The sequence below is a fragment of the Tachypleus tridentatus genome, chromosome 8, assembly GCF_004210375.1.
Source record: "Tachypleus tridentatus isolate NWPU-2018 chromosome 8, ASM421037v1, whole genome shotgun sequence".
NCBI classification, from domain to species: domain Eukaryota; kingdom Metazoa; phylum Arthropoda; class Merostomata; order Xiphosura; family Limulidae; genus Tachypleus; species Tachypleus tridentatus.
In genome coordinates, this window is record NC_134832.1 from 155,889,960 (window position 1) to 155,914,169 (window position 24,210).

The window sequence follows — 24,210 nt, forward strand, 5'->3', positions numbered from 1 at the left end:
CATTGTAACTGTAAATAATTTACATCACTGTAACTGTATGTAACTTACACCACTGTAATAGTATATAATTTACATTACTGTAATGGTATGTAATTCACTTCACTGTTAAGGCATGCAATTTACATCACTATTATAAACTCGATTGTGAACAAACTTTCATGTATTGAACAGTTAAACAGATATAAAATTATTTGTATTATGAAAATAATACAAAGAGTTACATCTCTTTGTCATGATAATTTATTTTAATTTAGAAATATTTTCACTAGACAACCATCTGAAATATTTGGAACATCAGCCATACTTGATGAAAATTAAACATTTCTATGAAGACTTTTGGGTTTGTGGATTAAGAGAAGTTCTTTTGTATTTATGAAAAAATAACCAAAAATAAGTAAAAAGTTTCCAAATACTTTGTACAGTTTGAAACTTTGTCATCATATTTTGGTACAGAATTTGTATGGGTAGCACAAACCTTTTTGTGCTCATGACAGTAACTCAAACTATTTTCACAAAAATTACCAAAGTACTATTTCTAATGAATGACTATCATTTATGAATACAAACATCAAAGAAAATAAATATATATTTCAAATGTATTAATTTGGAATGGAGAGCTTATATGTTGTAAAGAAACCACTATTCTGAACCCCCAATGGCACAACTGTATATCTGTGGACTTACATCACTAGAATCTGGATTTTGATACTTGTGATTGACAGAGCACAGATAGCCCATTGTGTTGCTTTGTGGCTAAATTCAAAACAAACACTATACTAGAGAATCATAATGTGGAAATGTATTATGCCAAACATTGAAGCTTATAAAGTTTAATAATTTCTGAATTAACCCTATCATTACAGGTTGCTATGGGTGATTATCATGCTTCTATACATACATACTGAACTAATAATTTATAAATGTGTGTCAATAAACCTGGTATCACACTATAGACTGTCATTCAGACTTTAATATTATACATTGGTTAATTTTTTCATATGAATTAATATAAAAATGTTGCTAGACATTAGTTTCTGTGTATCACTCTGGTATGTCATCTTATGGGTTTAGTCACTATATATTATATGATGAATGTTGCTAGACATTAGTTTCTGTGTATCACTCTGGTATGTCATCTTATGGGTTTAGTCACTATATTTTATGATGAATGTTGCTAGACATTAGTTTCTGTGTATCACTCTGGTATGTCATCTTATGGGTTTAGTCACTATATTTTATGATGAATGTTAATATCTGGTATGTCATCTTATGGGTTTAGTCACTGCTAGACATTAGTTTCTGTGTATCACTCTGGTATGTCATCTTATGGGTTTAGTCACTTTATATTTTATGATGAATGTTAATATAAAAATGTTGCTAGACATTAGTTTCTGTGTATCACTCTGGTATGTCATCTTATGGGTTTAGTCACTATATTTTATGATGAATGTTGCTAGACATTAGTTTCTGTGTATCACTCTGGTATGTCATCTTATGGGTTTAGTCACTATATATTTTATGATGAATGTTGCTAGACATTAGTTTCTGTGTATCACTCTGGTATGTCATCTTATGGGTTTAGTCACTTTATTTTTATGATGAATGTTGCTAGACATTAGTTTCTGTGTATCACTCTGGTATGTCATCTTATGGGTTTAGTCACTATATTTTATGATGAATGTTAATATAAAAATGTTGCTAGACATTAGTTTCTGTGTATCACTCTGGTATGCCATCTTATGGGTTTAGTCACTATATTTTATGATGAATGTTGCTAGACATTAGTTTCTGTGTATCACTCTGGTATGTCATCTTATGGGTTTAGTCACTTTATATTTTATGATGAATGTTGCTAGACATTAGTTTCTGTGTATCACTCTGGTATGTCATCTTATGGGTTTAGTCACTTTATATTTTATGATGAATGTTGCTAGACATTAGTTTCTGTGTATCACTCTGGTATGTCATCTTATGGGTTTAGTCACTTTATATTTTATGATGAATGTTGCTAGACATTAGTTTCTGTGTATCACTCTGGTATGTCATCTTATGGGTTTAGTCACTATATTTTATGATGAATGTTGCTAGACATTAGTTTCTGTGTATCACTCTGGTATGTCATCTTATGGGTTTAGTCACTTTATATTTTATGATGAATGTTAATATAAAAATGTTGCTAGACATTAGTTTCTGTGTATCACTCTGGTATGTCATCTTATGGGTTTAGTCACTATATTTTATGATGAATGTTGCTAGACATTAGTTTCTGTGTATCACTCTGGTATGTCATCTTATGGGTTTAGTCACTATATTTTATGATGAATGTTAATATAAAAATGTTGCTAGACATTAGTTTCTGTGTATCACTCTGGTATGTCATCTTATGGGTTTAGTCACTATATTTTATGATTTTATGATGAATGTTGCTAGACATTAGTTTCTGTGTATCACTCTGGTATGTCATCTTATGGGTTTAGTCACTTTATATTTTATGATGAATGTTGCTAGACATTAGTTTCTGTGTATCACTCTGGTATGTCATCTTATGGGTTTAGTCACTTTATATTTTATGATGAATGTTGCTAGACATTAGTTTCTGTGTATCACTCTGGTATGTCATCTTATGGGTTTAGTCACTATATTTTATGATGAATGTTAATATAAAATGTTGCTAGACATTAGTTTCTGTGTATCACTCTGGTATGTCATCTTATGGGTTTAGTCACTATATTTTATGATGAATGTTGCTAGACATTAGTTTCTGTGTATCACTCTGGTATGTCATCTTATGGGTTTAGTCACTTTATATTTTATGATGAATGTTGCTAGACATTAGTTTCTGTGTATCACTCTGGTATGTCATCTTATGGGTTTAGTCACTTTATATTTTATGATGAATGTTGCTAGACATTAGTTTCTGTGTATCACTCTGGTATGTCATCTTATGGGTTTAGTCACTATATTTTATGATGAATGTTAATATAAAAATGTTGCTAGACATTAGTTTCTGTGTATCACTCTGGTATGTCATCTTATGGGTTTAGTCACTTTATATTTTATGATGAATGTTGCTAGACATTAGTTTCTGTGTATCACTCTGGTATGTCATCTTATGGGTTTAGTCACTTTATATTTTATGATGAATGTTAATATAAAAATGTTGCTAGACATTAGTTTCTGTGTATCACTCTGGTATGTCATCTTATGGGTTTAGTCACTATATTTTATGATGAATGTTGCTAGACATTAGTTTCTGTGTATCACTCTGGTATGTCATCTTATGGGTTTAGTCACTTTATATTTTATGATGAATGTTGCTAGACATTAGTTTCTGTGTATCACTCTGGTATGTCATCTTATGGGTTTAGTCACTATATTTTATGATGAATGTTAATATAAAAATGTTGCTAGACATTAGTTTCTGTGTATCACTCTGGTATGTCATCTTATGGGTTTAGTCACTATATTTTATGATGAATGTTGCTAGACATTAGTTTCTGTGTATCACTCTGGTATGTCATCTTATGGGTTTAGTCACTTTATATTTTATGATGAATGTTGCTAGACATTAGTTTCTGTGTATCACTCTGGTATGTCATCTTATGGGTTTAGTCACTTTATATTTTATGATGAATGTTGCTAGACATTAGTTTCTGTGTATCACTCTGGTATGTCATCTTATGGGTTTAGTCACTTTATATTTTATGATGCCCACAACACAATGTTTATATTTTTATATGAATTATAAAGTCATATTTCAGATATTGAAAAACTGGAATATAAAATTAGAACCTCTTATCTTTTCTATTTGCAGAGACATGTGTAGTGTCCACCATATTGTCTCCACTCACAACATCATTTGAGAACACTTGTTTATCTAGGCCTATTTTTTATACTAATAACGTTATAAGAAATTAAAAGCTACACATCTCTCCTACATAACTCTATCACTCTTCCTAATTTACTTACAAGAGAAAAGCACTTATATCATTGGAAAGTTTAAAGCATTACAATCAAAGTTATTTTGTGGGTATAAATTATATATTTTTTAGACCCAACTACAATTTAGTTAGAAAGACTAATACATTGCAATGGATTTTTGTGGTTCTGGAATAGTAATTTATAATTTTTTTGTATCCCAAAATGCTTGTATAAGGTCTACATGTGAATTTCGATGATTCTTGGCAAGTATGACCCACGAGTGCAAACATGGACTAAGTAGCATTGTAAGTTATAAAGATCATTGTTTTCTAAATATCTTTCATTTACTGTTCTATGTCTAAAGAAAAATAACTGACATGAAGGCATTTATTTGAAAATGATATTAATAAAATACATATACACACAATACAAACATATTTAATGTATGGTGGCCATGTTTACTTACTTAAAGGTAATATTTTGTAAACTCAGTTGAGCTTCAAGTTTGATGATGAATAATTCGTTTCCAAAGTTACAATCAAGAATACTAGACCATTCAACATCAGCTGTATTTATATTATTGGAAACTACACATTTATTAATTATTGGGTAAGTATGGTAATACAGGAAGTAGGGTGTTCATGAGCACTTACACATATTCACATGTATACTACACTAAACTTTGACCACTCAGGAAGATAACTAGCATCAAATTTATTGGATCAGATACAACTTTGTACAGACCCACAAGTATCTTCTCTCACTTTTATAAAATACTTAAGACAATTTTGTTACAACCACTGTACTGAAGCCAATACATTCTACACCATAGTTTATTTGATGTTAACAGAATCAAACCAAGTAGGGAGCAGTGCTTCATTGATTTATAATTGGTAGGTTTCTACTTAAGCTATTAACAGTAGAATAAACACAGGAAATAAGTGTGAAAAAATAAGAAAACACTCAGGAATTTTACTTTGTAACATAGTTATCCATACTGTATTATTCATTTTGTTTTGTCTAGTTTTTAAGTCAGCTCCTAACAATAAAATTGTTTGATAGATTGTTTAGGCAGAGCATTCATTATGAAACTTTGTAGAATGAACAGCAACTGCCTGTTGTGCAGAAACAAGTGTAAAGAATGACGTTTCGAAAAACAGTATTCCGCCTTTTGTCTTCAAGTCAATGTGTGTGTGTAGGTGTTGTCAGCCTTTAATAGTGTCCTGGTGGATTGTGGAGAGCGTGTTATGATTGGTTGGATTATTACTGTTTCAGACCAGAGGAGAAATGTTCTGTAAACCAATGGCAGCCACATGTTACCTCTAATCCAAAATCCATGTTCAGTGAAGGTTTAATAGTGTTAATATAAAATGATTCTTTGATTTGAGTAACCTGTGTCTGGCATTAATTGAATCTACAGGAAATCTCTTCTCCAATCAGAAACAGTGTTAATCCAACCAATCATAACACCTTCTCCACAATCCATTAGGACACTACAAAAGACTGACAACACCTACACACACACTGATGAAAGGCAGAAAACCTTCAAAACGTTGTCCTCTACACTTATGTTTCCACAACAGGCAATTTCCATCCATTCTACAAAATTTCATCAATAAAATTGTTACAGAAAATAAATAAGTGTAACATCTGATCATAAATACTTTGTAATTTTGTGATGAATAATAACAACATTAAACATTTTATTTGGCACATATCAACCTTTATTTTTGTTATACAACCTGGAGAATCATGTATAATGTTACATTAAAGAAAATAACAGATAAACTATAAAGTTGTAACAAAAATGTTTGATATTCAACTACAAAGTGTTTACTTATAATTTCTTTTCCTTATTTATTATTACTATAAAACTAACTAAAGTGTAAAAAAAAAACTTACTAAGTTAATAAAAGAAAATAATAAAAATCCTCAAGAGATATAAGTACCAAGAGATTTTGTGTTATTTGATATGGTAATGTGAGCTGTACGTGTCATGTGATTTTCAACTTGTGTCAGGGTATTAGTCAGACATAGTTTAAAGGCCAGTAAAATTAAAAAAAAAAAAAAAATGTATACTGCCACAAGACTTAAGCTATTTAGAATAAATATTTATGGTATCCTGCTACAATATGCAGTTATCATTGAACAAAAGAAAGTGTAGTTTAGATTTACTTCTGAAATTTTCTGGTGGTCACTTCGAAGAATACAGAAATTATGGAAATAAAACTTTACAATTTTCAGATAAAAGAAAAGTATTTTTAATCTGAAAATCAAAATTATTCTGCACGTTGCTTCATCAACATTCTGTTAGACAAATTTTCACAACAAAATCTTTAATTAAAAAAAACCTTAGTATTTAATTTAATACCTGATATTTTGTGTATGAAAGCCTTGTAATGTTTAACAATAACCTGCAAATATTTCTGATGATGCACATACATTATAAAAATATTTATAGTATAATTACTCTCATGGATACATTTGTGGTTACAAGCTGGGTGGATTTCACCCAGCCCATATTCATAAAGTTAAAGACAACATGATAATAAAGTAGTCTATTACATGAAGGCTTTGAAAAGTTAAAATATAAAGCTACGGTTACCAAAACTGAGATTTTCTTGTACTTTCTGCAACAAATGGTGTAAAACAATCCTGAATGAAATAAGTTACTTTTAAATTAAGGTATAGTGACTTTTGTAGAGTTAGTTGGAAATTGGTCATCAGTCACTCTAATACAATTCCACTAAGAATATATTGCTTTTCTTCCAAAACTCTCTTACCAATTGTTCTGAACTTTGTACATGTGCCACAAGTGTCAGTTATGTTCTGAACTTTGTACATGTGCCACAAGTGTCAGTTTTGTTCTGAAATTTGTACATGTACCACAAGTGTCAGTTTTGTTCTGAACTTTGTACATGTGCCACAAGTGTCAGTTTTGTTCTGAACTTTGTACATGTCAGTTTTGTTCTGAAATTTGTACATGTACCACAAATGTCAGTTTTGTTCTGAACTTTGTACATGTGCCACAAGTGTCAGTTTTGTTCTGAACTTTGTACATGTGCCACAAGTGTCAGTTTTGTTCTGAACTTTGTACATGTGCCACAAGTGTCAGTTTTGAAATAGAAGTATGAGAGTACAAAATGCTAGGAATGTTACCAGTGTAGATGTTATGGAAGGAATAACCATGACTGAAAAATTAAACCATAACAGAGGTAAAGGAAAACGATGATGCAAATGAATGCCTAAAGCAAAGAATGACATCTGTGTACTCACCAGTTATTTTATAGAAGGTTTCAGGAGAGGACTTTAACCTTGTTCAAAGCAAATAACATTCAAAAAATGACCAGGTATTTTCAAGGAAGTTCCAGGAGAGGTCCTTAATCATCAAAAGAGGAAAGTATGGAAGGACAATGGCAGGGAGTTCAGTGAACAACACTGGCTAACTGTTCACCATGTATGGCTTTTATGTAATTTTACATAAAATTATCAATGGATCCCCATTAAGACCATGAGCTCCCTCTAGCTCCTACTTAAATATGCCACTGGTGGGGACTCAATTTACTTTGTAGCACACTAGCTGTACTTTTATATGGTAAAATAAGGTGTATAGTACAACACATACGATAAATACCTGTATGGATTATACTTAGTCTAGAGCAAACTAGTTATAAATTTATCTGGTTAAATCAGGTACATGAAAAGGGTAATGGTTATGTTGCACAGGTTCAAATTATCCTGTAATGTTATTTAGAAAACATCAAATAAGTGTGAACAAAATTAGCTGAATTAGAATTGTAATCTGATGCTCAAAAAAATCTCCAAGTGACAAATTTACATGACAAGCAACACAGACAGAATCGATGCAAGATTTAATATAAAACTTACCATTTAACAAGGAATGTAATCTACTTTCATATCAGTGACCACAACTAAAGATAAAAAAAAGAATGGTTAAAAAAATTACTTTTTTACGTTGTGAAAGAAAAGGCATTTTTTGTTTGTACTTTTTAGAACATTGGACTATCTACTGTGTCCACTAGATGAAGTTGAAGTGCTCACCCACCAGAGGCATAAGGCTGGAGATAAGAATAACTGGTTCAGGTATAAATGATTCTAGCCAATTTGAAGATATAATAGCCTAAATGTAAACACCTCCAAAAATAAGAAAATTATAGAAACAAATTGGTTAATTGAAGAATATGGAAAACCATTAAGAATTAGAGTATATTCCAAATCAGATGATAAAGCAGTATAATAACTAAAACAAAAAAGTGGATAAAAACCAAAGAAGAGAAAAATTGAAATAATCAAAAAACCTCCACTGGCAAAAGGAGAGAGAAAAGTCAACTAAAAATATGACTGAACTATGAATATGTGTTCCTCTTGACTGACATACTAATGAAATTAAAAACACAAATAAAAGAGATAACAACTGGTTGTCTTGAAGGTTTCAACAAACAGACCAAGGAAAGTTGTTTAAATTAAGGATCTCAAAGGTATGAAATGGAAAAGAGGTAACACTAAGGAAAGGGGAATGAGGAGTGAGCCCATTATAGCAAGGTAAGAATATCATGCTATATACTATAAAGGAAAAAATATTGATATAGACTCACAAACACAAAATTTTAGGAAATCCTATGTTTCTCAGCCAAAAAGAGCAATTAGTGTATTTTGTTGTCTCTTTTGAGGATATATTTTGTTCTGTTGAGCTAGAAATTTGCCAAGAGTTCCATTACACAAAATTTTAACAAATACAAATGAGTTCTGTGACCCATTATTTTAGGTGAAACACGTGAAGTACATGAATGAAGGAATTTCTCACATCCATGAAACTGTTGCAACATAGATCAAGCAGCAAAATATTCAGGAATCTAAAATAACAAATTATTAACAATGAGAAAAGAAAAAAAAAGCATACTTTTCCAATTCAAAACTAGCAATAAACAAAGTTATCACTGTAGCAGGAATGTGGTGATTAGAATGTAACTTGTTGGAGACAGAAATCAACAAAGTTTGATTAAAATTATCACTGTAGCAGGAATGTGGTGATTAGAGCATAACTTGTTAGAGACAGAAATCAACAAAGTTTGATTAAAATTATCACTGTAGCAGGAATGTGGTGATTAGAGCATAACTTGTTAGAGACAGAAATGAATAAACTTCATTAACATTACCACTGTAGCAGGAGCTGGTGATCAAAATATACTTTGTGGAACAATCAGAATTTGGGGAAGTAGTGTAATGGAACAATGCCTGAACACCTTGTGCAACAAACAGAATGTTGGTAGTGGTGTAATGGAACAATAGTTCAGCACCTAGTGGAACAAACAGAATGTTGGTAGTGGTTTACTGAAGCAATGCTTCAACTCCAAACGAAGGTTTAACAATGAAAAGAAATTCTTCAAAACTATAGTCTACTAGAGAAGTTCAAATAATTTATTCCACATAGTAACATAAAAGTAGTTCAGAAATTACCTGGAGTTGAGCCTGAGACATCATCTTTAAAGCCACAGTGTCATTAGGATTTTCTTGAAGTTTGCGAACAGCATGCAGTCTTTGTGCCATGATATCAGATACATCAAATGTCTACAGGGAAAAAAAAAAAAAAGATAAATTTGTTGTTTTTTTCCACTCTCAAGTTATCAACTTTATTTTTTGATACTGTCCAATGCTGGTGAAGTCCACTTACTTCATCATAAGAAGCAAATGCATGTTTTTGTCTGTTACATGGCTCAGTGTTAAGTGACAAAATCAATTTAGATAACTAGTACAACTTAAGGAGCCTACCTTTCACAGGACTTAGTACTAGAATTAATAGTTTATATTTCACTAAACTTACTAAAATCTTCTCCCACCTAATGTGGAATGTTTAATTTGAGATAAATGTTACACGTTCTACAAATTATTCCTCTGAAAGTAGGCTAATATCTAGCACTTGTTAAGAAACCTAACATTCACAGGAGGTTGTACTAGCTTCAATCCCTTTCCCAAGATAAGTTTAAACAGTGATGACAAGAAAACCCACTTGTAGAGAAATATATATGTAAAAACGTCTGGTTTGGGTGGAGAAAATTTTTTTAAAGATAAGTTTAATCTTCAAGATCTTAGAAGGAAATTATCTCTAAGTTAAAACAAAAATTAAAACCAGGTTACTCTGTGGGTAATTAACTCTAAGTTGAACCCTGATAAATATTTAAACATTTTTAGTAAAGATCAAAATTAGTGAAATATAATCTAATAATAGAAACAAGTGTAAGATAAACATCATAATTTGTAATACCGATTTTTTACTGGATATATTTAAAAGTGAAACATATAGTTTGGCTTCTGTAAAGTGGTGAAAAATTGCCACATTAGTGAATATTCATTTCCAGTTTTAGGATTCACAGTAAATAATGTGATTAGTATGAAAATAAATAAAATTTAAACTTAAATTGTTTATGATTCATGATGATTCATGATAATTTGAAGATGACCTGAGAAGGTTGAAATGACGTTCTGTTTTATTTTGGTAAATGTGCTAACACCTGTAACAGCTGTCACAAGATTTTTTTTTTTTCATACTTCAAAGACCAAAAGAACACAACAACTCATTATTGTAAGTTTCCTATTATTCAGTTTGAAATACATTTATCTGGCAGGTCAACAACATTTCCTACAGTAACGTTTTAAGTAGCTATTCCTTATGTATATATGTCCTTTTAGATTTTGCATAACCCACTGGTATTGTCCTATCTTGCACTTAAAACACATTATAACATGAACTGTGTTTGTGCATGATGTAATCATAATACTGCAGTTCTGTACAGAAGAGACAACACATCTAACATGCACAGTACATTCCAATAAGCACTTTTAGTCACAATCAGCTCCATTCTTAAATAAGGAGAGAATAATGTGCATCTGAAGTGGGAAGGAAGGATAGGACGTTGTGATGAAAGGTGGCCAATCATAAATACATTTACACAAAGAAACCATTGACTTCTGAAATGACAGTGTTACCTTTCTGTACACAGTAGTTAGTCACACACACTGATGGATAATTAGAAACTGAGGTACAGAATCTGACTGTGATGTCTACTGTACAGCAGAGTTGGCCATGTGCAGGGGTTTTCTGATAATTTTTATTTATTTTTTTCATAAATAGGATATCGATAATAGAGATGCTACATTTCAGTGTCCACTTATGCCACTGGTACTTGGTTGACCATTGCCCAAGTTGACCAACTGACTTGGAGGGGGTTACTCTATGGCTGTCCATCTACAGGAATTCAAGATCAAAGTGGTGTGCTGAAGTTGGATCCCTCAACTATCTGGATCCTCTCTTCTACTTCGATAGGTTGCCATAAATGACAAACACATGGGTAGATGTTTAGATCCCAGAGGAGGTAACCTGAAAGTACAGAACCTTTTCTGGGAGGTCCCCTCACCATGTATAGGAATCCATCTCAAGGGGGAGCCAGATGTAGATCAGAGAAATAGGAAGAGAGATGGCATATGGTAGGGAGAAGAAAATCTGGACAACAAAGAAATTAAATAAGCAGGGCCAAGACAAAAGATGAAATCCTGGTCAGAAAAAGTATCAGGAACATGGTATATGGCTTGAATTAGGAGAAGGTGAAACTATTAGTAAACAAGGACATAGATAAAAAGAAATAGGGAGATTTTGTATTAGAGTGTGTTACTGGAGGCAGTGATCAGTCCCCCAAGTACTAGAAAGGACTTTAAAGATTGGGAATCCAAGAAGTGAAAAATGGAACAGCCAGAAACTATGGCAAAGAACTTATGGTAGGAGTAGGAAAAGACATTTAAGATAAGGAATGAAATCAATTCATGCAAGTATTAACTTATATGTATGGAGGTGGTAGACAAACAAGTTAACAGACATGTAGGAAGGAACAGGAAGAAATAAACTATACAGGAGAAAGAATAATAAAGAAGAAACTCAAGTAATCAGTGCCACAAATAGATACAAAGATGCATCATCTTCAACAGGCCAGTAGGGATGAAAGAACTCATGACATTGTGGTGGAAACTTTTCACTCTAAAAGAGCCTCCAGTGGCCACAGACAGAGTATGATCATTACAGAAATTACTGAGATTAAAATTGTTGTAAAGTTATTTAGTGGTGATACAGTTAAAACAAATTAAAAGGAAACCTAAGAGAGTTAACAGAAGCCTCAAGAAACTGATTAAGTAAACCTTAAAGGTATATTTATGGTAAAGATAATGTTGATGGTAAGAATTAAGTTACTTTTTAATGTAATATCTGTAATACTAATAGATTACTTCTTGCTCAAAATCTTACAGAATTAATAACCAATTACTAAACTAACAAATGGTCAGTACTAACTTCACCTCTAGATGTATCTGCTATCACTGCAATTCAAAGTCATGGAAGCATTATAAAGTGTTCTTAATTTTAGCTTGTTCATCAGTTCCAAACTACACAAATGTTTAATGTAAAATATAAGAAAAAAAAAGATGCAACACCAAGTCTACTATGATGTATAAAGAAAGTTTAAAAGTACTACCTGATTGCTTTGTGGGAAAACAGTTTTTTCTCCTGAGGACACATTTGTTTGCAGAGGCTGTAGCAAGCTATAACTGAAATTATCCACAAGGACATCTTGTACTGATGTGCTGACAGTGGAAACGTGGCAAGAATTATTAACAACTTGCAACATGGACACACTACTTTGAGGGTCAGCAGTTGGAAGTTCAGGTGTTACTTCTGGAGCTGTGGCAGAAGTAGCAACAGCAGTGGTGGTGGTGGATGGTTTACTTGGAACCTTAGCCAGCTGACCTTTAAACTTATCATCTTTATCCACTGGAACCCATTCTAATTCTTTCATTCTATGAACGTTCCCCGCTGGACACTGGAAACTGCTGCCGTAGTCGAGCACTCTCTTCCACTCTTTCAGCAGGGGTTTTCACAGGGACTTGTACTGCATTCTACAGATAATATTGTAAACTGAATAAATGCATTTGGTTGTCAAAACCACCTCTGGCAAAAAGTTAGCATATCAAAACTTGACTACACTTAAAGATATCATATGAAACAATACTAAAATATAAATACCCACTTAAAAAAAACAAACTTCTGAAAGATGTAAATCACTAAAATAATATTCAACAAAAGAAACTTCACGAAGGCAACACATTGGTGCATCAGCTCCAGATAAAAGAAAATTATGAGTTAAAAAAGCTGTGACCAATGCATAGTCTAGTTAGGACAACTTATTTCCGATCCTTACGGAAACAAGACACCCAAAGTCCAACAGAGGGTTTTATCTGGAAAAGCTTGTTTTCACATTGCTCACTCTAAGTTGACTGTCGACTAATGCAGAATTGAACCTTGAATATAGGGCCATAGTCCTTGTATGGAACAGGCACAGCAGTGATAGAGCCAGAGCAGTCAGACTTAGCTGCAGTGTCAACAAGCTTGTTCCTGCAAATACCAAGGTAGCGTGGTATCCAGAAGAACTGGATAGAAGTAGATAGTAAAGCAAAATGGACCAGTCGGTTTTGAATATCAGTGAGAATAGGGAAAGAACTAACATGAAGTGACTCCAGAGCCAGTAAGAGCTAAGTATGTTGGCATAAATTGTACAATTCAAGTACTGCTTAGCTTCTGTGTGATTCAGGGCAAGGGAAATGACATACAGTTTGGCAGTGAACACAGAAACTGTACAAGGAATTCTGTGCACAACCACCAAACCACAATGAACCATGGCAGAGCCCACAGAGTCACCTGTTTTCGAACCATCCATACAAATAGGAATGGAAGGATGGTTCAAAAGCTGTTCAGCAAATAAAAAGATGGTACTTCCAAAGCACCTGATTACGAGCGAGATCCATAATCCACGTTCGATTGAATGAGAGCACAATATATCTTTAGCAAAGAACATCGATCCGCTCCCAAGAGGTGGAAGAGAGGATGTAGGATGTTCAGTGCTCTCATATACTGGAGTCATAGCTGCTTGAAGTGTGGTATAAGGGATCATGGACTTCACCAACATGGAGTTCAGGATCGGGGTAAATACCACCTGGGCAGACAAAAAAGCATTAAAATGATTTAGTTTAATAGAAGGTACTGTATTATTCAATATTCACTCTAATATTAAGTTTAATAAAAGGTACTGTGTCCTTCAATACTCACTCTAATATTAAGTCTGATAAAAGACACTTTATCTTTCAATACTCACTCTGATAATAAGTTTGATAAAGGATACCGTTCCTTCAATACTCACAGTGATATTAAGTTTGATAAAGGGTACTGTATCCTTCAAAACTCACTCATATTCAGTTTGATAAAGGGTACTGTATCCTTCAATACTCACTCTGATATTAAGCTTGATATAAAGTACTGTATCTTTCAATATTCGCTCTGATATTAAGTTTGATACAGGGCATTGTATCCTATCAATACTCACTCTGATATTATGTTTGATAGAGGGTATTGTATCCTTCAAAACTCACTCTGATATTCTCTGATATTAAGCTTGATAGAAGGTACTGTATCTTTCAATACTCACTCTGATAATAAGTTTTATAAAGGGTACTGTATCCTTCAATACTCACTGTGATATTACGTTTGATTGAAGGTATTGTATCCTTCAATACTCATTCTGATATTAAGTCTAATAAAATATACTGTATTCTTCAATACTTACTCTGATATTAAGTTTGATAGAAGGTATTGTATCCTTCAATACTCATTCTGATATTAAGTCTAATAAAATATACTGTATTCTTCAATACTTACTCTGATATTAAGTTTGATAGAAGGTATTGTATCCTTCAATTTAAAAGGATGTCTGATGAAAGGTGTGTCTCTGTCTTCTTCTACACTATCTAATATTTGGCATCTTTTTTCTTCTTCACTGCTGCTAATTTCTGCATTTTCATTATGTGCCAAGTTCTTGCAGAATTCTAGAAGAAAATTATATCAATTTTGGTTACTTCAAACATTGAATAAGTTTACATAGATAGACAGTGACATTGTATATTGAGCTGTACCACATCCACAATTTAAGGCTACATGCAGAGTATATATCATGAGATAAAACATCTTGCCGATTCAAAAGGTGCAGCATTATCACATCAATCAGCACAACATATGTAAACATCATAAAAATACATCATGGAAATACCTGCTGAAACTAACATTACAAAAAAAAAGTTTTTTTTTATAAGAGAACTGAATCTACACTTAGTTGATTGCATACTTTAATTAAAGCTCTAGTTACAAACAAGCAGATGGTATATATTACATCTGTAAGGATTATAAAGACTATCACAATTTACTATTTCATAATCAATATCTTTATTGAGGTACATTTATTTGCAGGCATGCCAATGACATATATGAAAAGAAGAGGAAAAGGTATAAAGCCTGGCGCCAGAGGTGCCACAGTGCGGCGCAGCCGCACCTGACTAGGGGGTCCAGGGGCATGCTCCCCGGGAAATTAAAAAAAAAAATGGATACTATTTGGTGTGATTTGGTGCAATCTGAAACATAATTTCTTTATGTTTTTTGACATTGCAATGTTGGAAAAGTACACAATATATATCATATAAAATAACAAAAGGAAATTAAAAGACTAAATCAAACTAATAAAAACTAACTTTCATTTACAGTTTTTAGCAGATTGATTTATTCTTTTAATTTGCATTCATTTTTTAGAAGATATATCAGAATATCTAAAATTAACAAAGAAAATAAAAAGTAAATAAATGAAATTTAAGATTGTTTATTTGCTATTCAGTTTAATGTTTTCTAAATCAAAATATATTAGTAATATGAGTTAATAAAGCCAAAATAACTCAGTAAATATTTCAAATACAAATCATTTCATTATTATCCTTTTTGTCATCAATATCATCATCAACTACTGGTATGCTGCCAATTAAATGCTTTACAGTCACTGCCAATAACTACTTCTCTGCTGCATATATTCCATACAATTTTCAAATCACATAAAATTACTCTTTTGACTAATCATGACTACCTACAGTTCAAATTGTTCATCTATGCAATCTTGTCATTATACTACTGGTACCTTAATGTCAGTGAATTTTCCATTCTTTCACAAATTGACAATACAAACTAAAACAGCATATGAAGGAAAGCTATGACATTGCTTAAAAATTCAACTACTGATATGGTTCAATATTAAACTACTGATATCAGTGATATGCCTCAGAAATTAAATTTTGTACAGTCACTGACATCAACAACTACTGCTCTGCTGCATGTATTCCATTAAAATTTCAAATTACTTAAAATTACTCTACATGACTACCTACAGTAAAACTTGTTCATCTATACAATCTTGTAAGTAAATTACTGGTACCTCAATATCAGTATATTTTTCATTCTTTCACAATACAAACTGAAACAGCAAATCAAGGAAAGCTTTGACATTGCTTCAAAATAAAATTAATGATATGCTTTAAAATAAACCACTGGCACTGTATGCTGCAGATAATAATAAAATGTTTTTCAGTCACTGATATCAACTTCTGCTCTGCTGCATAAATTACAGTCAAATTTCAAATCACTTAATTTCCTTTAATCAATCTTGGCTACTTTCCTCTTTTTCGAGACAAGGATTTCCAGTGCTCTCTTCCGAGCTTTTTTTCTCTCCTTCTCTGAATGGGCAGCTCTCTGTGCCTCTGCAGCTTTCTGGACTTTTTCTTTAGCCAAGGTGGCAGGGCCAGATTTCACAGAACCATAGGCCTCAAGCCTTTCTGCCCTTTTCTTCTGATTCTCCCTCAGCTTTGAGGTATACTTTGAAGCTGTTGATCTAATGTCCTTACACATTCTCTTGTCTACAGGATCAAAATGAACATCTTTCCTTTTAAACAATTCAATCGCTGTTGTTTCTTTGGAGCGTAGAGAATATTTTATCGTCTGGTATGCACACGATACCAGACCACGAGACCTGCAACGAGACGAAACAAGACTGCCTCCAAGATGGTGGTCAGATTTTTTTTTTTTTTGCAATAAACATTGAAAAAATATGATTTCTCCTCAAAAACCACCTACCCGGCACCCAAATCGCTCATATTTTCTCCTCGAATTTACACGAATCTTGTGGGTGATCGTTGGCCCTTTGAAAACTGCGGAAATCCGCATTTCAGTGGAAAAATGGCACGCATGTATTTGACTTTAAAATGTTCATGTAAGTGTTATGCATGCAGTTATCATACCATTATAAGCCTACTTTAAGAATGTTATAAATTTGTATGAATTATTATGTATAAAGATGGCAGGGAAAGATTACATGATTTATTCCATAAGGTTTAGGTCAATAATTATGTAATAGAATGATCAATAATCTACTGAACACTATTATGTCCTAAGTATCACATAACATATGGCACCTCCATCATTGTTATCTTGTTTCATCAAGTGTGGAATTGTTCTTGTTTTTACCGTTTTCTTTCTAAGCAGATAAATAGAATTCACTGTGAGGTAGAAGCTGGATATATAAATATGTTGCATGAAGTGGAAGTTCAGTATAATCATTTACTGTTTGAGGTAAAAGTTGACTATATTCATCTATTGTATGAGGTGAAAGCTGGCTATATTCTTTGATTACATTCAGTGGAAACTGGCTATATTAATTCATTTTATGAAGAAGAGATTTTGTCTTATTTCTATTTCCTTTTACTGGACATTTGGCTACTCATTATTACGATTTTGCGGAGTGTCTTTTAAAACTTTTATTCTTTTACATTTTGATAATAGCTGCAATGACACATAACCCGGAACCAGGACTGGAAAGGCCAACTTCAGGTGATTGACGGTGGTTCTTGAACTTACCTGTTAGTCTTCCTGGCGGGTTATGATCATTAACATTTTGCTAGAGTAAATATTTTACAACTTTGAAGACTGGATGTCACCATTGGGTTTTACACCATTTTCTGTTTTAATTGCTGTTTTGTTTTTACCTTCATTTACTTTTACAAATTTTACTCCATTTACTTGACTTTATCTTTTTACTGGACATTTGACTACTCATTATTACGATTTTTCGGAGTGTCTTTTAAAACTTTTATTCTTTTACATTTTGATAATAGCTGCTATGACACATAACCCGAACCAGGACTGGAAAGGCCAACTTCAGGTGATTGACGGTGGTTCTTGAACTTACCTGTTAATCTTCCCATGGTTATGATCATTACCTTTTTGCTAGAGTAAATACCTTACAACTTCTTATACTCTGCCTTCTATCTTAACATTGTAGACTAGGTGTCAAAATTGGTTTCATACTTTTTTGTTTTACCTTCATTTCCATTTATGTCTATTACTACATTTATTTATTAATTTTTATTTTTTATTTTACATTTTTACCGAATGTCTGGCGCAGATAGCCTCGCTGGTTTGTGCCATAAAACACTAAATCAATCAATCAATCTATTTCCTTTGAAGTACAAGTTCAAAACAATTCTCTGTAAATCATTTGAGAAAATGTTGAAACTTTTATGTTGACTATTAGAATATATGAATACCATATTATGTTAGAAATAATACTTGAATGTCAGATTATGGTATAAAAGGTAACTGAATACCACATTATGTTATAAAAGATAACTGAATACTACATTATGTTAGAAATGATACCTGAATACTATATTATAAAAAAAATACCTGAATTCCATATTGTGTTAGAAATTATATCTGAATACCACATTATATTATCAAAGAACCTCTGTACCACATTATGTCATAAAAGATACCTCAATACCACATTATATTGGAAAACATATCTCAGTACCATATTATGTTATAAAAAGATACCTCAGTACCACAAGAGTAATAGTAACTGAAATAGAATCTTGATCTACCACAGTGGTAAACAGAAGCTACAAAACCAGACAAATAATTTAAAAATGAAACAAGTGCCTAAAAACTAATCAACAGCATCATGCATTATAAAGTGTAAGTAGTGGTAATGCAAATAATTCTGTAGAAACTGAATGATGAATACTGATGAAACTTTATGTTAATGTTTGATCATTACAAATTCTTAAACTACATGAAAGTTTCTTAACTTGACTTACTGCATTATGTTTTAGATTTTTTTTATTAAGTAGCCTTGGATAATGTTGACTCATCAATGAAACCAGCTATTTTTATAATACCTGTTAACTCTGCTACAGACTTGCCTCCTGCTTTAATGGCTACAAGCTGTTCATGTTTTAACCTTTCAACTGGGATGTACTTGGGCAAAGTTCCTGTTTCTATCATTTTAAGCACATTTTGACGGGCCACCTCCAGTAGTCGAGCTTTATCAATTTTTTCTCTTAGATCAAAAACCTTTTCCTTTCTTGGTGGAGACATATTTCTGAAAAGAAATTCATTTGCATTAAAAAAAACATTTGTAGAGCAACAATAACTTGATTATAGAATATCTAGTTGTCCTTTTTCACAAAATACTATTTGGGAACTTTACATGTACCATATAAAACATATTTTTAGGTTTAATGAGACAGTAAAGTCCAAGTAAGTAAAGTATGAAGAAATGTGTTCTCACTGCAATAGTTGTAAATGAAACTATGGTAATACCATTAAAAAATCCATATCATTTGTTGCACTAACACTTATAAAAGTATTAAGCTAATAAAATAACTTTAAACTGATTTTTTTAATAAAAATATAAACATAAAACTAACCTATACACACAAGTGTCACACTTCAAAAATCCAGTACTTTAAGTTTACAATCCATTTTCAGTCAAGTGTAACCTAAAACCTTAAAATACACAAACTAGTATTAGTACCTCTGTGTTTATTGTGTTGTTTGAGTTCCAACAAATGTGTTACTTGTACTTTCCCTACCCCCATGTTCTTGGACCTATACAACAAATACAACACCAGGGCAATGTAGGTGGGTTGGGAAACCTCAGTTGGTATTAATTACTGCAGCAATTCCTAAAACACTTGTGATAAGTTCAGAGCTCCATCATCTGCTGTATTCTTTTGTTTTCCACTGTCTTTTATGCTAAATATCTACAGTCTGTAGAATGATGTTAGATACTGGAATCAAAATAATTCTGTGTTTTGATGTGAGTAGACCCACAGTATTTGTTCAAATAACTGATAATCCTTACAATGGTAAACATTATCTCTGGCAGCTTCCAGTGTTTCATGCAACTATTTATGGCTTTTATCACTCAACAGGACTGAATGATTAGTTCAATTGTATTCATTAATTACTTATGAGCATAGATTTCATCAAATAGTATCATGCAAAAATACTGACCAAAGATATGACTAAATTAATCAATACAACAAAAATAATCAAAATAGTTTTCAATGATTCCAAGCATCAAGTAATTGATATATACCACCATTATGGTTTCTCACTTTTCATCAAATCAAAGTTGTTCAGCTTAATCGATTTGTGAAATGATTCATAAAATTATCATTTACAAAAAATAAAAATAGATTTACAATAAACACTTATCTCCTCTCACACAAGAGCTTTTCCCTGATATTAATGTGTCCTCTACAACATTAACATATATATATATATATATATCTCCTCACTTCAAGCTGCTCCTTCTGCATATATGGCACGTGCAACAACCACCCACCAATAACAGACACTCCTTGAGCAACTATCTCACACTGTATTATGTTTGATGTACCTCACTTTAGAGATTAGGCATACCAGAAAATAGAAAAACATTAGAAGTAAGGAGGAAGGATGTGAGGAGAAGTATCTCTAATAAATACAGTGTAGGATAACAATTTTTGATTTAAGAAGGTAAAAACATTACAAATAAACAGAATGCAAGACTAAAAGCAACCAGAATTACAAATAAGAAAGTACCTAAAAGACAATCACCAGACAAACTTCCTTATCAACCACAGGAGGCAACAGGTACACCAAACAAAATCTAGAATGTGACAGTGTGTGAATCTAAATTTAACTGTACTAACATGGATCCCTCCTGTAATTGGTATTATAAGCAGGGAAAGAACAAGATACATTCAACTGTAAGAGCAGGTGATAAAACCATGTGCAGTAGGATCCACAAGAATGATGTGAAACATCTGCTTAACAGTAGGAACAGTAGTCTTGCAACCTGCATGAGATGGGCAAAATCTCTCTAGATATATAGTAGAAACAGGGTATCATATGTCCCACAACAAGCATTACGACATGGGCAAAATTTCTCAAGATCAACTGTAGGAACAGGCTGTCATACATACAGCAACCAGCATTATGAGGTGAACAAAATTCTCTCAATATCAATTGTAGGAACAGGGTATCATATGTCCTGCAACCAGCATTATAAGGTGGACAAAATTCTCTCAATATCAATTGTAGGAACAGGGTATCATATGTCCTGCAACCAACATTATAAGGTGGACAAAATTCTCTCAATATCAATTGTAGGAACAGGATATCATATGTCCTGCAACCAGCATTATAAGGTGGACAAAATTCTCTCAATATCAATTGTAGGAACAGGGTATCATATGTCCTGCAACTAGCATTATGAGATGGGCAAGATGTCTTAAAATAATCTGTAGAGACAGGGAAAATTCCTCCTGCAAACAGAATTACTGAGATTGGGTATTTACCTGTCTTAACTTAGTATTACAAGGAGAATCTAGCAGTAGCTGGTCCAGTTCCCTCTGAGGATAAACCTCCTGGAACAATAACATAGGAGAAAGAAAGAAAACAGGGTTTCCACATTTGCATTATTCTTAAAAAAAATTGTGTCAGTTATTCCTTCTTTTTCACAGTTTTATCACTTGTGGTACAGCTTCAATCCACCTAAAATCCAGTGTGAGGCTTGAACTGTTCTTTAATGTGCAACCAACTCTATTGTACTACACACCACCCATATGATCTCAATCTTCACTAAACTATAAAGTTTCTGTGCAGCTCCTCCCATGTAACCTCTCAGAGTCTTCTGTCCACTTCTGCTGCTACCTCTAATGGTATTTCTGGTTTTAACATTCATGGAAATTTCTAGAACCTATCTGTAACGAATGGCAAGGGATAACTGTGCTATACATATACTTCTCTCCTGAGGAGAGCTCCATGGTCTACCACTCCAATGGCTAGCAACTGGAATGTGGTACAGATTCCCAAACTCCACTCAAGAAAGGAAGGGTAAAAGGCAATGATGAGTCAAATGACAAACTGTAATAAGTTCAATGAGTAATTACAAAAAAACTATTTTGAAAGAAAACCATTTACAGTTCACTCAATCAAAGAAAGCTTCAGAGATGGGCGAAAATTCCTGATCCTTTACTTGTGATAGTTGACGAGTAACAGTTCCCTAAGTACAGAATAGAATTAAATATAGTTATACAGATAAATACCAATATATAAGCTAGTACAGGTTTTGCATAACACTCCATCCCAACAGTGTGTGTTACAGCTCTAAAATGGAGTAGGTGCTGGTTAAAGAATACCTGATCAGGCAATACTTGTCACAGAAAGTGATTTAAATGTGTAACAAATACAGAAGGTGAGACCCGTGTAAAATGAAAAAAATAACAGAAAAATAACACCTATCAAAAAGAGTCAAAACAGCATTTTTTTCTTGTAGCAAAGCCACATCGGGCCATTTGCTGAGCCTATCCAGGGGAATCAAACCCCTGATTTTAGCGTTGTAAATCCATAGACTTACTGCTGTACTTATGGTGGACAAAAACTACAACTGAAGGGAAATGATATACACCAGACAAAGATAAAGCAAGTAATGAAAGCCAAGAGTATAAGTAGTAATCCACACTCCAGCCTAGACAACCAACTGAATAAGCTGATAAACACAACTTATAATGGTGATGAGGGGAAAAATCACAAGACAACAAAATGTTCCAAAGAAGAACACTGGAACAAAAACCATGGAAGGAAGTCATTTGACTATTGTGGCATAAGAGAGCCTCTAAAGGAAACAAAAAGGAATCTGGAACCAACTGGGAGAAATTAGGTAAAAAAAGGAAACAATGGAAGATTGTGCATAGTCAGCAACTCCCATACTAGCAAGGGGAAGTCCCTGGAAAGGGAACCAAAGATAAGCCATCCAGATAACTTGACATGGACAGATATGAATGAAAAAAGTATATATAAGTGGGAAGATATAAAATTGAAGGCCCCTCCATAATGAAAAAAAGGTAGCCCAATCCAAAGACAAATGCTAAGGAACTGAAGACCAGAAAGACAGCAGGATGACATCCAAATGATTGGAAAATTCTTCTGCAGGAAGCTTGTGATGCTACTGTTCTAAGAAGCTTGAAAGATTAGATTCTTCTGTAGGAAGCTGGTTATGCAACTGTTGTAAGGAGCTTAAAAGATCAGATTCTTTTGTAGTAAGCTGGTTATGTAGCTATTACTTGCAAGAAGTTTGAAAGATTAACAGGGTAGGGCAATATGTCATTAATGGAAAAATGCATGAGATACCCAGAATAAACATGTGCAGGGAGGAACCATCTCAGACACGTGTCCCACGGATAATAAGACCTACACAGATAACATAACCTCAAAATATTGTCCAGTTCTTGTTACAGGAAGTGGTTTATAATACACTTTCAAGTAAACCTACCATACTTCCCAATAAGGGGTACATCCATTCAGTTTCATAACTCTGTATCAACCTCCCATCTGGAGTAATAATAATTCTCTTTTTACTTCACAAGAATAATAAAAGGGATGAAGAACACCAGATACATGAACCAAACAGGAAACTTCTGTCATCTACCTAAGTCCTACACTGATAGATTGTGCAGTGGGTGGGGCTCACTGGTCCAAGAAACATGAAACTATACTGAGCAAGATGACTGCTGATGAGCTGCATTAGTTCAAAACATTCCCAAAACACCTACTCAGGAAGAAAAGATTGAAGGGTGTAAATGTCAGAAATTAAGGCATCCTGACAAATGACTTCTCAGAAACAAGGAAACCAAGTTAACTGAGGCATAATGGAAGAAGGAAATCAGGGAAGTGTCACCACTACAACTGACAATCCTGATTTAACATTTTTAAAACAATGAATACATGTACATTGTTGTACTTAATCTTCTTCCAACCTCTGTCTCAATACTATGATTAACATACAATCAACATAATTTGAGTGAGTAAATGTGATAGCTGAAACATGACTCACTCCACTACTTTCTTCAAAATCTCCCTACAATCTTCTCTATTTAGAATGTTGTTTTGAATGTGAAAGAAATACTTGATATCAACTTAACATATCTTGACATATGCATCCTCTAATTAACATGCAAGTTACAATAATAAATAAA

The 24,210-nt window shown here is 32.9% G+C and overlaps 1 protein-coding gene across 4 annotated transcripts in view; it reads right to left on the bottom strand.

Moving 5' to 3' along the window:
• Positions 1 to 24,210, bottom strand: part of LOC143223791 (protein Son-like) — a 96,037-nt gene that overhangs the window by 34,092 nt on the left and 37,735 nt on the right. Inside the window, exons 1-3 of one of the 4 annotated variants that reach the window (XM_076452220.1) lie at positions 14,601 to 14,640; positions 12,459 to 12,879; positions 9,400 to 9,510 (exon numbers count right to left, since the gene is read on the bottom strand). In XM_076452220.1, coding sequence (XP_076308335.1) covers positions 9,400 to 9,510; positions 12,459 to 12,779 — 432 coding nt within the window. In that variant the 5' untranslated portion in view covers positions 12,780 to 12,879; positions 14,601 to 14,640. Of the gene's footprint in view, positions 1 to 9,399; positions 9,511 to 12,458; positions 12,880 to 14,600; positions 14,641 to 14,692; positions 14,860 to 19,080; positions 19,284 to 24,210 lie in introns of those variants that run through there. The other 3 variants (XM_076452218.1, XM_076452221.1, XM_076452219.1) reach the window with 3 other exon arrangements.